Source organism: Phodopus roborovskii, unplaced genomic scaffold (assembly GCF_943737965.1).
Source record: "Phodopus roborovskii unplaced genomic scaffold, PHOROB, whole genome shotgun sequence".
NCBI lineage: Eukaryota > Metazoa > Chordata > Mammalia > Rodentia > Cricetidae > Phodopus > Phodopus roborovskii.
In genome coordinates, this window is record NW_026126645.1 from 9,048,116 (window position 1) to 9,065,191 (window position 17,076).

Sequence of the window (17,076 nt, forward strand, 5' to 3'; positions counted from 1 at the left end):
AGAATGGAAGAATTGTCTTTAGCTATCCAGTAACAGTCCAGTATCATTTAAATTTTTTTCTTTTTTCTTTTTCTTTCTTGAGATAGGGGTCTCACTATGTTACTCTGGCTGACTTGGAACTCACTATATAGATCAGACCAGGCTAGCTTTGAACTTACAGAGATCTCCCTCCCTACCTCTGCCTCTCAAGTGTTAGAGTTAAAAGCAATACCATCACACCGGTCCAGTATCTAAAATTGTTAAAGCGTACTTTATGATTAACAATTAAAAGACATTCCATTTCTTAAAAATTGAATGCAGCTGGGTGGTGGCGCGTGCCTTTAATTCCAGTACTCAGGGGGCAGAAGCGGGCGGATCTCTGCGAATTTGAGGCTAGCCTGGTCTGCAAAGCGAGTTCCAGGACAGCTAGAAATAACTTACACAGAGAAACCCTGTCTCGAAAAACAAAAACAAAAAAACTGAATGCACACATTACTTCTTTTATTGAAGTAAAATTCACAAGGACACTTTCAAAGTTTTTTTCTCTTAGCATTCACAAAGTTTAACGTGTGTATATGTGAGTCAGGTGTGACATACACACCCAGAGGAGGGATGTCAGGTGTGATATACACACCCAGAGGAGGGATGTCAGGTGTGATATACACACCCAGAGGAGGGTATCAGGTGTCCTGCTCTGCCACTTTTGGCTCATTCCCTTGAGTCAGGGTCTCTCGCTGCACCTGGAGCAAGGCTAGCAAACCAGCAAGCTGCAGAGAGCCTCCTATCTCCACAGTACTGGAGTTATAGGTGCATTGTGGGTGTGAACATGTGGCCACACTCAGCTTTTCATGTGGATTATGGGGATTTGAACTCAGGTCTTCATCCTTTTACTGCAAGTTCTCTTGGTCCTTAAGCTGTTTCCCTAGCCCCCATTTTATTTATACAAATAAGACCTCAATAAATCTAATGAAAAGCTGGGCAGTGGCAACAGACACTTCCATCACTTGGAAGGCAGAGACAGGCAGAGAGAGGCCAGCCTGGTCTATAGAGTGAGTTCCAGAACAACTAGGGCTACCCAAATCAGAAATAATAAACGTCGTGGATGATCTGTTCTCTGGCTTCAATGCAATAAATTTACAAATCAATGGCAAAAGCAAACACACAAAAAACACATGAACTCTTCCTATCTTACAACTAGAAAAAAATCTACAGAACCCTTGTTCTAAATAACAATGAAACCCATTATTTATTGATAATGAAAGTGCTAAGATCAAAATGTGCACCAAGGATTCACTATTCAGAGGGGAAGCCAGAGAGATAAATGGATCTACCACAAAACTAATATTTATTTGTTAGTTCCTTTGCTGTTTTTTTGGTTTTATTTATTTATTTATTTATTTTTTACAGCTTAGTCCCCACTTCCAGTTTGTTTCTGGCCTGAGAATGCTGTTTACTGGGAGTGTGCAAGCCATTTGTCTATTTATAATCATTTGGCATAATTCTCTTAAAAATGGAGCCTTAGCCCTCTCTCTTCATATATGTATATGTATTACATAATCAATAAACTTTAATTTCTCACTTGAAAGAAAACTAGTAAAATACTTGAAGTAATACACATCTCAATTTCAAATGGCCGAGGGGTTGAACAACTCCCCAAGATGTTCAGCATGAGAAGGTGATCAAGTTCATTTGCCATTAGGGAAGGAAAGACAATTCAGAACTAATATGAGATACCCCCTACTCAGTAGAATGGTGACAGAAAGAGAGAGAGAGACAGCAGACATGCTTCTGAGTTTAAGAAAGATTAGGGTTGAGAGGATCTGTCTCAATAGGTAGAGTGCTTTACTATAGCATGCACAAAACCCAGGTTCCATCCCTAGCACCTCATAAGCTGGAGATAGAGGCAGAAGAATCAGGAGTCTAAGGACAAGTTTAGCTACATAGTGAATTTGAGGCCAGCCTGAGCTGTACTAACACCCTGATCTGGAGAGATGGTTCAGTAGTTAAGAGCACTTGCTGCTCTTCCAGAAAGACCAAGTTTGGTTCCCAGAACCCTTGTTGGGTGACTTACACCCTCCTGTAACTGATTTCCTTTTTTTGGTGCATGCTTGCTTACATACATACATACACACAAACACACACACACACACACACACACACACACACACACACACAAAACACACACAGGGAGGGAGGGTGGAAATAACATGAATACAGTACTCATGTATGAAAGTCTTTTTAAAAGAATTAAATTTGGGAAGTAACACCTTAAAAACAATAACAAAACCAAAAAAAGAAGGGCCTGGAAACCAAAATAAATAAATAAATAATGGTTGACACACTTAAATCTATGTATGGGGTACAGTACAATATTTCAATGCTTTTCTATAGCATGTAGCAATCAGAGCAGGACTGCTAGCCTCCATCATCTCAAACATGTATGACTTGTCAGGAACACTCAAAATGCTCTCCACTCTGCGTCTACATACACAGGTATTTGCTGTCAATCATAGCTATCCCACTGAGCTATAGGACACTAGAACTCTGCCCATGAATTACACTTGTGTACCCATCCATCCTCTCTCCATCTGCTTCCCCTCTGTCTTAGTTACTTTTCTATCATTGTGGGAAAAAAATCATAGCCAAGGCAATTTATAAAATAAAGCAGTTAATTTAGGGATTCGTAGTTTCAGAGGCTTAGAGTCCAACCATCAAGGTGGCGAGCATGGTAGCAGACAGGCAGCCGTGGTCCTGAAGCAGTAGCTGAGAGACTGATTATATTTTGATCTACAAGCATGAGGCAGAGAAGAGATGGAGAGTGGACCTAGCATGGGCTTTTGAAACCTCAAAGCCCATACCCCACCCCACCCCCTCACCCACCCACCCACCCCCACCACTCCCCTGCAACACACCTCTTCCAACAAAGTCATACCTCCTAATTCTCTCCTAAACAGTTCCACCAACTGGGGACCAATCATTTAAATGTATGAGCCTGTGGGGACCATTCTCACTCAAACCACCAAACCCTCTAACTCTAACTAATCCCTGATATGTGCCCTGTAAACATTTAAGGGGACAGGGACAGCATTTTTAGTTTGGTACTTGTTCTTAATTGCTTTCCGTTGCTGTGATCAACACCCCAACCTAAAGCAACACTTGCGCTAATCATCCATTCCTGAGGGAAGTCAGGGCAGGAACTCAGGGCATGAACTAAAGCAGACAGCAGGGGAACACCATTGCAGGCTTGCTCTCTGCTCACACTTAGCCAGATTTTTTTATACAGCCCAAGACCACCTCCCAGTTTCTGGTGCTGGCCAGTGGGCAGGGCCTACCCTCATCAATTATCACAATGTCCCACGGATTGGGCAATCCTGGTCAATTGTGTAACTGAGGTTCTCCCTCTCTCTTCCCAGATGACTCTTAGTTGTGTCAAGTTGACAATAAAAACTATCCCACATAGCACTCTTGACATCAGATACATAATTAAAACCATGTACTTAACAAACAGGATGAGTTAAAACAACTTGTGAGTGTGACAGTAACAGATGGTGTTGCTGCCCTAGAAGCCTATGGAGGGATCACACGGTTTACTTTTCTGGGTATCTTCAGGGAAACCAACTCCAAAAACTGGTGGCCATTCAGCTAAGTAGCCAGCCATGTGTGCCCAGGATGTGTGCTCTCTGGATACTCCAGCACTTGAGTTTGAGCTCATTGTTTCCGCTTACCAGCTTTGTGTTTGAACCAAGATGAGCCTCTTAATTCATCCTTTAAGATGTAAATAGTCCCTCCCTTGTTCTGGGAGGACTGAGTGAAACCGGGCTTGTGAGTGGCTGATACACTCAGCATATGGTAAAAGTGACAAAGTGGCCATTGCTATTAGCCCCTCCCCATTCGGGATCTAGTGTGTGGCTTTGCATTCAATCTTACTGTGGAGTGACAGTCTCAGCACTTTTCATGATGCCAGGAACCAAAGGTAACTAAGAAGGAGACACAGGAGTGTGGTTCAGTCGGTAATGTACCTGCCTTGCAAGCATGGTATCTTAGTACTTTCCCATTGCTGTGAAGAGACGCCGTGAGCAGGACAATTTATAGAAGAGTTTGTTTAGCGTTTACAGTTCAGAGGGTGAGCCCGCAAACCCTCATGGCGGAGAGGATGACAGCAGACAGGCAGCAAGGAGCAGCTGGGAGCCTAGATCTTACCCTCAAGTAGAAGAGAGGCAGAGAGACTGGGAATGGGGTGAGCTTTTGAAACCTCAAAGCCCACCCCCACCCTGCGACAGACCTTTTCCAACAACACCAAGCCTCCTCCTAATCCTTCCCAAATAATCCCACCAACTCTGGGTCGAACATTCAAATATATGCGCCTCTAGGGGCCATTCTCATTCAACCACCATATATGGAAACTTCATTTGGATCCCCAGAACCATGCCAAAAAAAAAAAGGTGTGCCGTTGTGTGACTTTTATCCTAGTTCTGATGGGGAAGAGACAAGGAGGCCCCCTGCAGCTTGCTAGCCACCCAGCCTGATGTACTTGACAAGGTCCATCCAGACCAGTGAGAGAGGCTGTCTCAAGGAAACCAGCTAGAGGGTGGGAAGATAGATCAGCAGTTGGGAGCTCAAACTATACTTCCAAAGAACCAAGTCTGCTTCCTTTGCATATACTTCCAATTCTCAGCAACTCCATCCCTTAAGGCATCTGACTCCTCTGGCCTCGGGGCACCTGCAATTATGTGCAGGTAGACACAGATGCATAAACACAGTTTTAAAAAATAAAACAAATCTTAAAAGATAAGAAAAACAAGGATGACAAGATAAAGATTTTCCTTTGGCTTCCACAAGCACGCGCGCGCGCGCACACAGACTTTTCTTTTTTCTGCACTTTATGTATATATCCGCTACCTGCCGCATGACCTTCTCAAGTGAAAAAGGTTCCGGGGACGTTTGGGCTTCTGTAGAGTAAACACATTAACACATTGGATGGAATGTGTTGCCAGACTAAGATCTGTGATTCTCAGGGACCCACCCAAACTGAGGTCAGATCCCCAAAGCTGCCAAATAGTACAGCCCTGTAGGAGCTCAAAGCAGGACAATAACATGCTCCAATGCCTGAACACACAGCAAGAGCTCAATAAATATTTATCAAGTAAGCAAATTCCTTGGGCAGGGCAGCTTTCCCGGCAACAAACAGTGTTCCTTGTCTCTCTCCCTTTCTAGAGATCCCAGTCCTCTCTCGCTCTAGTAGGGCACTCTGCTCTGGCTCCCAGCTTTCTTTGTTTGCTGTGCTTCATTCTCTCTGATGGAAACACAATGATGGACTCTGGGAAATTCCCTGCTCTCCTCAGTACTATTTACACATTTTGCACCCCTCTTCCCTGGCCTCCAACTGTTCTCCACGATATTGGCATTCCTCTGCACTCTGCCAATTTACAGGCGCTCTCAGAACCCTGGTGTGACCAGACTGACCTGCCCATACCTCTCTGGGCGTTTCTGCAATCTCTGCCCCTCTGGACAGAAGTCATGAGCTCATCTTCATCTGGAAAGACAACTGTCCTCTCTGTTTTTGTTTTTGAAACTGCATTCATTCTGCCTTGCCAGACAATGTTTGTCTTCCATTTTTCCAAGTAAGTGACAAGCTGGCCAAGGTCGGAAGCCTCCTTCAGAACTTAGCCTGACTCATCTCCAAATACAACCAACAGTTTGTCTGAGGCAAAGACACTGGACCAGGCACAGACATACAACATACCCATCTGTGTGTGTGTGTGTGTGTGTGTGTGTGTGTTGTGGTCAAGTGATAACCTCAAGTATTATTTTTTTGAGACAGGGTGTCTCAGTGGCCTGGAACTTGTGGACTGGGCAAGACTGAGGCCAGGGAGCGTCAGGGATGTGCTGCCTCTTGCATTTTTAGCACTGGTTATTAAAATCCTTGCTACTGCCCTGATTTTTACAAGGGTTCTGAGAACCAAACTCAGGTTCTCATCTGGGCACAGCAAGCATTTACCCACCCAGCTGTCTCTAACCCTGCTCTACTCTTTCCGTTGATGTTTGAAAGTTTCCCATCACCTGGCTGGTCATGAATGGGCTGGGATGATGGACAGCCAAGCGCTGTGGTTAGACATGTGGGAGGAAACAGCCACCTCTATTTCCTGCCCTGGATGAACTTGGCAGTATGCCAGTTGTTTCCCAACCTGGCTCTATCCTGTATTAGATTTTGGATGAAAAGCCTAATCACTTTCCTTTCCCAGAACATTCCAGGGGATGGAGACATGGCTCACCCAGTAAGTATTCTCCATGCAAACATGAGGATCTGAGTTCCAACCCCCAGACTCACATAAAAAGCAGGGTTAAGTGGTGTGCATCTCTTACCTCAGTTTACCAATTGGTGAACTCCAGGTTCAATGAGACAGTGTCTCAAAAAATATGATGGAGAATAATTGAGGAAGAGTTGACCTACACACACACACATACACACACACACACACGCACTTCACGAAATCTGAGAAATTACTCAAAATTGCAGGCAAGGGGAGCTGTATCTGGTGTGAACCTTCGACAGTCCTATGAGCAACCTCGTCACCTTTAAGAATATCTTAACTGGGGCTGGCCAGGTGGCTCTGTAGTTAAAAGCAGAGGTTGCTTTTCCAGAGGTCCTGAGTTCAATTCCCAGCATCCACATGGCAGCTCATAACTGTTTATAACTCCAGGAGATCTCGCATCAAGACAGATAAAATAAAGAAATGACTTATTTTTAATAAAGAGTATCTTAACCTGTCCACAATCATGGACCCTCTTCTAACAAGACTACTTTGGCTTCTTCCTGAGGGGGTTTCAGGATAGCAGTTTCCTTGAGTGATGGGATGATGGGCCTCTGCAGGGTTCCAGGAAAGACTGGTATTTGAATTTGCTCCCTCCTCAGCCTCCCCCAAAATACTTCCACAAGTTGTAACCTGGAATGCTTGCTCTCAGAAGCCAGAACTATGACAAAAATTCAGATAAGCCCGTGCAATCCGGAGCACAGGTTCCTTCTCGGTTATCGAGGATGGCAGAGCACACTTTTGGCTTTTCAGCACCCAGCAACCTGCCACACCCTCTTGGGTGCAGGATGAGTTAAGGCAATCATTTTAATGCACTGATTCTAGTGTGGGGAGTCCAGAGAATTTGCATTTGTGTGTTTAAGGGACTGAAAGTGATCCACTTTTGGTGTCAAGTTCAACTTTTTTTTTTTTTTTTAAGATCAGCAGTAGTGAAGAGTTGACTCCTGGTTCCGGCAACTTCTGAGATTAATAGTGTATAATTTACAGGAGCTGTTGGAGATTAAATGAGGTAGTCTGGTGACATTCCTAGAATGTGGTGGGGGATGGGGATACAACAAAGTGGTGTCCTGCCCACCAGGTAGGACCATGTTCAGTCATGCCAAGATTTGGATCTCTATACGTGCCAGCATTGAGCCAGGGGTCACTGGTGCACTCAGCCTTCTGCTGACAGACACATGTTATGTGCTTTCCTTGTCTGAACTCAGTTTGGGGTCAGAAGCCCAAGCTTCCCCCGAAGAACCAGCTTTATTCAAGACCTCCCTGCAACATAAACCCTCAGCAAGCCGAGAGAATTCCAGGGCCCCCAAAACTGGCAAGAACTTCGGGGAAATCACAGGATGATTTCTTTGCCACATGATTAATCCTGTTTGGACTGGTCCCGGAAGAGCACTCATGTGTTAGCGGCAAGCAGCAGCTTCCAGAACCTTACAAAAATTAATTGTCTACCGGGCAGGCCCTGGATGAAAGTTCAGAGTGAGGATGGGGTCTGGCAACGGAGGGAAATGGCAGATGTGAGGACAACAGGCCTCTTTAGAATCCACTAACACCTTAGAGATGGCAAAGGGGGTTGGGTTATAATAGTAAATCAGTATGGCACATGACCCTAAGAGAAGAATTAGCACACCACAGTCACCTCCAGTCTGGCTCCCCAATAACAGCTCATTTCAATGGAGCTACTCATCCATAATCATTATTCTCAGCAAAAACCCTGCAGGCCTCAATCTTGTAGCAGAACAGCCTGCATACAACTGGCCACATGGCCATCCCTTTGGCTGCTCCCTTCTTTACCAGGCCTCTTTCTTTAGCCATAATTTGTAGTACAGCGCAACGGATGACTTTTTCTAGACAAGACGAAACAACAGTTACATTTTAGGAGTACCTTGAGAGCTGGCTTAAATAGGGTTGCAGCCTACCCTTGCCTAGGAGGATGTTAGCCAGCCTCTGGCTTTCCTCGGATGTGGTTCGGGTTGAGTGAAAAGTCATGTCATTTACACACATTGTCTCGCCAAACCGGAAATAGAACTGAAATACAGAACTGTATATATCGTAGTGCAATGAGAAGTTTCAAAGATAGGACTGCCAGGAATAGCCCAGGTCTCCATAAAGAGTATCTTGGTGTCTTTGCAGCAGACGGCCCCACCCAGTGCATGCTGTATAATTTCCCTAAGACTAGGTAGGTGTTGTCTGTGGAGAATTATAGAAGCCAAGGCTAGGCCCACCTGTCTCACACAGACCACTTCCATTACTGGGAAGGACCGTGCTCCATCTCTGAGGACCACTAGTTTGCCGAGGAGGCTTCAGTCGCTATTCAGTGAGCGCCAGCTACTGCCAGGTGTTTTGGATCAAGGTTAGAGCTTAGATTCTACCAGAGCAACAAACACAACTAAAAACCTAAGGTAAGAAATAAAATAGGACAGGTACGATCCGGAAGCCCAGGATCGCTAGCCCAAACTTGCTAGAATGACCTGGAAAACTCTCATTCTCCTGCCTCAGTCTCCCCCATGCTGAGATCACACAGGCGAACATCACTATGCTGGGTTTTGTGCCTTGCTGGGGATGTAACCCAGAGCATCATGCATGCAAGGAAAAGACTCTGCCAACACTTAGGCTCCATTGGTCTTTTACTAATTCTAATTCAGCCATTGAGTCCTTGGCCAAGTTCAATACATAGTCTCACACTTATGCTTCAATGCTCATAGCAATCCTCCAGGTTAGGAGGCACAGCGTTAGCATGCTGGACATCCTGGCTCCCATCCATTCCCAGTGCTGGAAGGAAAGGAGGGAGGAGGCAGAGAAGACAAGGCTGCTAGGAAGACAGCAGCCTATGGTTCCCCCACTCTACCCCGAGCTGATCCACCTCCCACCCGTGCTACAGTCCTAATTAGCTAGGCCTCTTCAAGTCTGTCCCCAACGATGGGGCCCTGAGTTCCAACCTATGTTCTTCTGCCTGTTCCTCTCTTCTTCATTACTCTAATCCACTGCACTTCGGGCCAGTCCACCCTCCCACCCCATGTCATTAGCCCGGGGAGGGGGGAGCATTCTGCACCTACCACCTGTGGATCCAGACTACTCCCGCTACACCCGCTGGCTGTTCCCGGGGGATTTAGCCCCCACCTAAGCTGCCCCAGCCCTCTCCTGGGTACTCTCTGATCCCAGGCATCCCCCGCCTCCCTCCACCCCACCAGCAAGTGCTGGTAGCCACTCATGCCGGGGCGCTTACCTCCCTGCGCAAAGTGCCACAACCACGCGCTCCCCAAAACCCAGAACAATCCTGGAGCCGTCCACATCTTCATCTCTCGGGAGCCTCAGCAGCTAGTGGTTTTTGTGGTTGTGAAAAGATGAAAAAGGCTTCGCAACTACACCCAGCCGGGAAGCACTCGGCAGAAGGCTGGAAGGCGGCGAGCAGACGTCCCAGTGCCCAAGAGTGCCTGGGCTTCCTGGGATCGGCCACAGCAGGCACAGCAAACTCGGCAGCTGGCAACTTCTCGGTGCAGTCAGCATTTATGTCTCCCGACTCCGGCAGGCGGGAGCGGGTGGGCGTCAGGTGGTCCCAGCCCAGAGATCTAGGACCGCCCCCCGGACTCTGTTTGGCCAGCATCACAAGATGACCTCAGGCCAGGTTTAAAGTTACAGGGCCTCCCCACTGGGGCCCAGCCCAGGCAAAAAAGAAAAAGAAAAAAGAAAAAAAGCTTTTGACTGTTCAACCACAGAAGAAAGAGGGGCCACATGCAGTAAACAGTTCTGCTTTACAGTTTTATTTATTTTTCTACTATGCTTATTATTCTGTTTTGTAGAGGAAAGCACAAAACTCACGTTTTCCTTTTTACAGGCTAAAGAGAGACTCACGCGATGGCCTGTGTGGCTCCTTCTTTGGTTTTAGTTTTAGAACCACTCGCTGGATTTTTAGCGTTTAGTTACTAAATCTGGTGTTTTGAAAAAAACAATGAAGGTCGTTTGGGTGGGTCAGGGACTGTTCGTGTTAATTAGGTGAGCCGTCAAACAAGGCATTTGGATGTGTGACTGGTAGTGGCTGTCCCCCCCCACACACACACACACACAACTGGCCACCAGTGAGGTACTTGGCCTTGTGGATACTTGTCTAGGAGGGGCACTGGTCTGGGTGGGGCACTTGGCCTGGTAGGGTGCTTGGCCCTTTTGACTTGTGCAAGTTGGAAAGGCAGAGCACGTGATAGCTCCTGATACTGGGGACATTGTGGCTTCACCTGGAGACATGAGCAGCTGTGTCATCTGATTAAGAGTTCCATGCTAATCCCAGGGTTTAACTAGCAATCCCCTTTTCTTGTTTAAACAGTCTCTCCTTGGTCTCAGGGAGCTGGTATCAGCAAGAGAACTCTTCATTCCCTTCTAACCTGTTGGAGTTTAAGAACAGGATTGGGGAGGTCGTTTTGGCGCCATGCCCAGATGCCATAAATTCCATTCAACAAAAGCATCTGAAGATGGCCCCAGGAGATGGCTCAGCCACCAAATCTGGTGATCCACAATGGTCCCCTTCATGATACCTTTGTCCAGAAAGCACGCACGCGCACACACACACACACACACACACACACACACACACACACACAGAAAAAGTAAAAACAGAACTTAAGTATGAATGTCCTCAAAGTGTCCCAATGGGGGTGAAAATGGGCTGTTTCCATCCTGTCATCTTTGACCTGGGTTCCAAACAGACTTCATCTTAAGAATTACAAGAGTAGATTTTTAAAATTATTGTGTATGCATGTGCATGATATGTGTGGGCACCCATAGCATGATATGTGCGTGAGGTCAAGGACAGCTCTGTGGAGTCCGCTCTCTCCTACCTTCACATGGGTTCTAAATCTCAAACCAGGTTGCGAGGCAAGCCCTTTCATCTCCTGAGCCAAGATTATTTTAATAGCTCCTTAGTCCCGGAGGGAGGAAGAGGCAAGCAGATCTCTGTGAGTTCCAGACCAGCTTGTTCTACAGAATGAGATCCACAACAGTCAAGCGGCTACACAGAGAAACCCCGTCATACACACAGACACACACACACACACACCTCAGACTCAGCTTCCACTCCACTCACTAATTAATAAGACCTTTTGGGAAAATGCTGGTTTAACCAGTGTCCCTGGAAAACTTGCTCACAGACAGTTAGCAAGCTGCGCCCTTTAGCAGTATTTCTGTGTTCAGCACCATGGTGAGAGTGAGGCTGCCCACCCAGCAGCAGCAGGTGTAACAGGACAGCCAGGAGGTTTTACATAGCCAGGGATTGCTCAAAAACAGTGGCTTGTCCTGGGGCTACAAAATAGGAATGTAGTGGATTCAGGAAGTGAGAAAAAGAAACCCGGGAGAACTGACTGCTGGGCTGGTGTTGCAACATCATTTCTTCTGTGTGAGTAATGTGGATGATAGACTGAGTGCCATGCACATGACCTGTGTGGCCTCTTAGACAAGTAACAGGCAAATGGGCTCTATCTTGGCACTGGAACATTAAAACAGAGCTTATATTGAGGGGATTTTAGGGATAGATTAAGAATCCAGGAAATAAATTCATCCCCTGCTCCTCTCTTCCTATGTCATAGGATGTGTCTAGGCTGTAGAAGGCTGGTCCTCTACCTTCTTGTAGAGGATGGAGGGGAAGGACATAAGTGGAAACAGAATCCTATTGGGGACCTGGGGACAAGGTGAGGACTGGAGAGGTGACACAGGACTGGAGAAGTCTGCAATTGTTGTCCTTCTGAATAACCAGGTGTGTGCTGTCCCCTAGAAGGGTCACTGAAAGACAGGCATGGGGGGAGGCTGTTACATTCCACAGCAATGCAAACAGCGAGTTAAAGATGCCTTGGCTCTGGCAGAAAGATGCCCAGGAGTGATACAGAACCAGTAAAGCCTCAAGGGTGAAATCTAGCTTAGAGGGGCAGGGGACCACATATGGCAAGCCATGGGGGGGCCATAGGGACAGACCCAACTACAGAGGGGTCCTTGTGACACAGCTTGTGTGAAGACGAAGTAAACAAGAGGGGGAGGTAGAAAGACAGGCGCCTGCCTTGAGATAACACTCACAGCCCCACCATTGGCAAATCTTACCTTGCAACCTCATCTGATCTCCCAGTGACCTTTGATCTAGGCTCACAGTCTTCAAGGAAAATGGCTTTAGCACTGATTCACCTGGAGGGCTGCCTAACACTCAGGTCATTCTGGTCACTCCAAAGTTCTCATTCATTAAAAGGAAGAGAGCTGGGGTCCCACATTGAGAACCACTCTTTAGAACATACCACAAAACACAGTAAGTCCCACAGAAGATGATGGGGGATAGGTCACAGATCTCTGTGGCTGATAGGTCAGGAGCCTATTGCTAACCCTGGGTCTTATACAAGATGTAAGGAATAAACTGGGTATTGGTGGTTTGTGCCTTTAATCACTGTACTCTGGAGGCAGAGGCAGGTGGATCTCTGGAAGTTCTAGGCCAGCCTGGTCTACAGAGCTAGTTCCAGGTTCCAAAACAATACAGAGAAACCCTGTCTTAAAGAAGAAGAAGAAGAAGAAGAAGAAGAAGAAGAAGAAGAAGAAGAAGAAGAAGAAGAAGAAGAAGAAGAAAGATGAAAGGAGTTGATGACTGACAGCATGGGGCCCTTTGTCCTGGAGGATGCTAGAGGTTAGAGGTTGGGTCTCTGGTGCTAGACTCATTCTTTGAGGCTTCCATCCATCCTAGAGAGGAATTGGTTGAACTTTTGCAGGCTCCCTGGGGAGACAGAGTTCTGGGGCTGAAAATCCTTCAACTGACTGTCCAAGGGCATGAAGAATCTCTGTGACCGCTGAATAGGTCTTTTGGTGGGGCAGGAGAAGGTAAGGCTGTGAACTCACAACTCCTTGACTTGCTGGAAAGAGCCTGGGGCCACATGAGCCCCAGAGTTTGTATTTTTTGTTTGTTTGTTTGTTGTGTTTTTCAAGACTGGGTTTCTCAGTAGCTGTGGAGCCAGTCCTGGAACTAGGTCTTGTAGACCAGGCTGGTCTAGAATTCAGAGATCCGCCTCCCTCTGCCTCCAGAGTGCTGGGATCAAAGGCGTGCGCCACCACCGCTTGGCTAGAGTCTGCATTCTTAAAACCAGTGTCATTCCCACTCCAGAGAGCTCTGTATCCAGCTAAGACCTGACCCTGATGGTGGCTGTTTCTACCAGGCCCTGCTGAGTTCTCAATCTCTTTCCTCCTCTGTGTCCGCTGGGAAACTCAGCCACCAAACACTGGTGTCTGGGGCAGAAGTTTTTAAACATGGCTCTGAAGGGATCGGTTTCTTTGACCTAGGGCATGGATCACTTATACAGAACAAGTTAAGCATGGGGTCATTCTGTCTTCTTGGCCAATCTTCACCTTAACCTGATTTATGAGGGTCCCTCCAGTCTGCCCACTCCTGGGGAACTTGATTTATTCCTAGTTCTACCCGTGAACTGGTACTCTACACTGAGACCTCAGCCAGCAAGCCAACTTCTGCTGTTCCATAAGTGGGGACTGGCTTGAATTCTGACCCCTAAGTGCCAGAGTGCCCATTGCTCCCATGAGCTCTCCCTGATGCCAAATGCTTCTCCTGCTGTCAAAGTCACTTCACACCTCCATTCCAGTGGAGTTGCACAGCAATTTCACTTTCAAACTTCCCAGAGAATTTTTGAAAAGCTGGGTACCTATTTTCCATCACAGAGCTGGATAAGAAAGTCGTTCTTTGATGTGTGTGGAGTTGGTTTCCAGGGATGCTATAACCCCCAGATGCTCAAGTCCATATGAACAATGTGGTTTGTTGTGGAAAATTATTTTACCTGTGTAAAGGTGTGTCACATTTGTTCTTGCTGCTTTTGTTAACAATGCAAAGACATGTTAAATTTTTTTTATTAAATAAAGTTAATAGGGGGGGTAGTGTGTCAGGAGGCTAAGTCAGCAACTGGATGACAGGAAGTGGTAGGGAGGAACCATGTGTAGCCAGGGTTCTTTAGTGGGGGCTGAGCAAAAGGAAGTGTACATCTGTCCATCTTCCCTTCCCAGATGTGAGCAAGGAGAGAATCCTGAGTTCTATAGGATAGAGATATTTAGATAAGGTTTCTTTTAGTGGCTGTGATTGTGCCAGTGCCTGAGGGAACAGAATCCCTGCCTGGCTGCAGCTCTTGGGTCAAGGAGAGCAGGAACTTGTGGGTCATCGGTTTCTAGTGTAAGTGACTTCCCCCCCAATAAAATATAATAACCCATATTATAACCTCATCCTGTGTGTCTTAATCTGTGCATCTATAATGCTCCTCTCCTGTAGTCTGTCTCCTGATGGAGGGATGATGCAGGAGTGCATGATATCTTTCCTATGTGTCTGTCACCTACTGAGTGCCACCGTTGAGCCTTTAATTGAGGCTTTTGAACTTAGAACACCCTACCTGGGTGGACCCCTGCCCCTGCCAGTGTACACTCCCCATTGGCTCACTACACTAAAGTTACTTTTCTTTTTCCCAGCAATGGTGTGGCAGCACTCAGGTCATTACGTTACACACTCCCAGGGCTGGGCACTTGTTTCCATCCCAGGAATGCTCTGTAGGAAGACCGATAATTAAGATGCTAGGGATAAAAAATTGACCTTGTTGGCGCTGTAGCTCAGTTGGTGGAGTGCTTGTCTAGAATGCACAAAACCCTAGGTTGGACTCCCAGCACCTAAGAAACTGGTTTACAGGTGCACACCTGTAAATTCAGCACTTGGGAAGTAAAGGCAGGATGATCAGAACTCCAAGGTCATCATTGGCTACATAACAAGTTCAAGGCCAGCCTAGGCTGCAGGAAAGAAAAGCAAGTTATTGTTTTAGACATGAGACTTGCTTTGCTTACCTAGAGTAAGATGGGCTCTTGTGAATGTGGTGTTCTTCCAGCAACTCAGGAAGGAAAAGTTAGAACCCTGAAACCTTTGATTCTTCAGCCCATGCCAACAGTCTGTATTAGCTATCCTGCTGTTGCTGCGATAAAATACCACAACCAAAAGAACTTATTAAAGTTCCAGAGGGAAAGAATCGGTCAGGGTGGGGAAGGCGTGATTGATCACATTTTATCCACGCAGAGAAGTCATTCACTTTGGAGGTATGTTTTCTTTCAGGAAGACAAAGTCCCACGTAGCCCAGGGTAGTCTTGAACTCACGAATGTGGACAAAATTAGCCTTGAATTCATGATCTTCCTTTATTCACCTCCCAAGTGTTGGAAATACTAACAATGCATACCACACCCAGTTTTATCTGGTGCTGGGGAGTGAATGCAGGGCCTCCTGCTTGCTAGACAAGCGCTCTACCATTTATGTTACTACTCCAGCCCTGTGGTTGAGTCTTCACAGACAGTCTTTGGTGACTGAAGTGTGTCCCCGTGGCTGTCATAAGACAAGGAATGAGGTATTATGTGGAGTCTTTCCATGATCTACTAAAAGAATTTGGTATCTTGCTTGGGATGATGAGGAAATTATTCAAATGCAGATCAACTGGTCTCTGTGCTGTTCACGTTCTGGGGAAGCCCTTGATCCTCGAGGTGGGAAACATTTCATGGGCGCCACACATGCCTCTCTGGCCAGTGAGGTGCACAGAGCCGCTGAAGAGAAGGTGAAAGACTCCCATCTGAGAGACTTAGGTCCCAGGCTGGCTTCTCAGGGCACCAAAGAAATGCAAAGACACTCTAGGCTGTTATGGTTGCTGTCATGGCAACTCATGGCTTGTTTACACCCTACCTTCCCCCAACTGAAAGGAGAGCTTGTCTGAATCCGCTTTGAATTCAGAGGTTTCTGATGATTTGGGTGGGAAGAGCTTGGAAGCCTGTCAGGCTGGGCTCGCTTTGTTAAGGTGAACACTGAGTTTGTGGTTTTTGCTTTGAGAAATAATAATAATAATAAAAAAAAAATCTCATTCTAGTCTGGAACTTCCTCTTCGCTTGCCTCAGCCTTCCCAGTTCTGGGATGATGTTGCTCGCTGCCACACAGAGCCGAAGCTGAGTTCAAATGGACAAACAAGCAAACAAGCGCCGGGCGCCGGCGAGGTAGACGTTTGTCACAGTGCAGAACTAAGTCAGAATCAGAGAGGGCTCCTGGCGGTGTGAGGTGAAGATTTAAGCTCTGCTGAAGGAATGCGTCTGGGTGTGTGAGGTTAGGAGAGCCTGTGGGACAGGCTGGAGAGTGGGGGTGGGGATGGTGGTGGGGAGAGGGTTGGAGGGGGAGCTACTGTTAACCACGCTGCGCTCTGGAAAGGGAGAGCCTTCATGGATATCAGTCACGGCGTTTTTCCCTTTGTTTCCCTGGGTGGAAAGTAGACTCGTGAAAATGAGCACGGCAACGACTCCTTGTCCCCAAGGATGTCCCCCCTTGGAGGAGCAACTGTGACTGAAGGCTTGATTCTGCCAGCAGCTGTCTGTCACAAGATAGCTGAGCGCCAGTATCACAGCCCTCATCCCATCCTGATGGTCCTCTGGGTGCACACAGCATCGCCCAGAGATCAGGTCACAGGCCCACAGGCTGGAGGGCTGTCCCTTCCATATAGCCTGGCCCCTGCTGTTTTAGAACCTCCTTTGTTAAGGGCCCAAATCTGTTTTAATCACTGCTCAGGAATCTGATTCAAGCACTCAGACTTACTGTCTGCCAAGAGGTGGGTTTGGCCATGACAGGCAAACAGGAAAAGGCTTAGAAGTTAATAAAGCTGGGAGAAAAGAGCTTTGTGTGAGCAGGGTCCTTGCTACCCAGCTGCCTTCAGGCAGTAAAGTGAGCAAGGCCTCCCCTTGCTTTGCAGAGCCCCAGTGTGTTTTCTGGAGATG

General features: G+C 46.9%; 2 protein-coding genes across 2 annotated transcripts in view; one reads left to right on the plus strand and one right to left on the minus strand.

Moving 5' to 3' along the window:
- Positions 1 to 9,678, minus strand: part of Pdpn (podoplanin) — a 35,072-nt gene extending 25,394 nt beyond the window's left edge. Inside the window, exon 1 of the mRNA XM_051173615.1 lies at positions 9,511 to 9,678. Coding sequence (XP_051029572.1) covers positions 9,511 to 9,583 — 73 coding nt within the window. The 5' untranslated portion in view covers positions 9,584 to 9,678. The remainder of the gene's footprint in view (positions 1 to 9,510) is intronic.
- Lrrc38 (leucine rich repeat containing 38) overlaps positions 9,629 to 17,076 on the plus strand; it is a 64,401-nt gene continuing 56,953 nt past the window's right edge. The window contains 1 exon segment of the mRNA XM_051173536.1: positions 9,629 to 9,823. Coding sequence (XP_051029493.1) covers positions 9,629 to 9,823 — 195 coding nt within the window.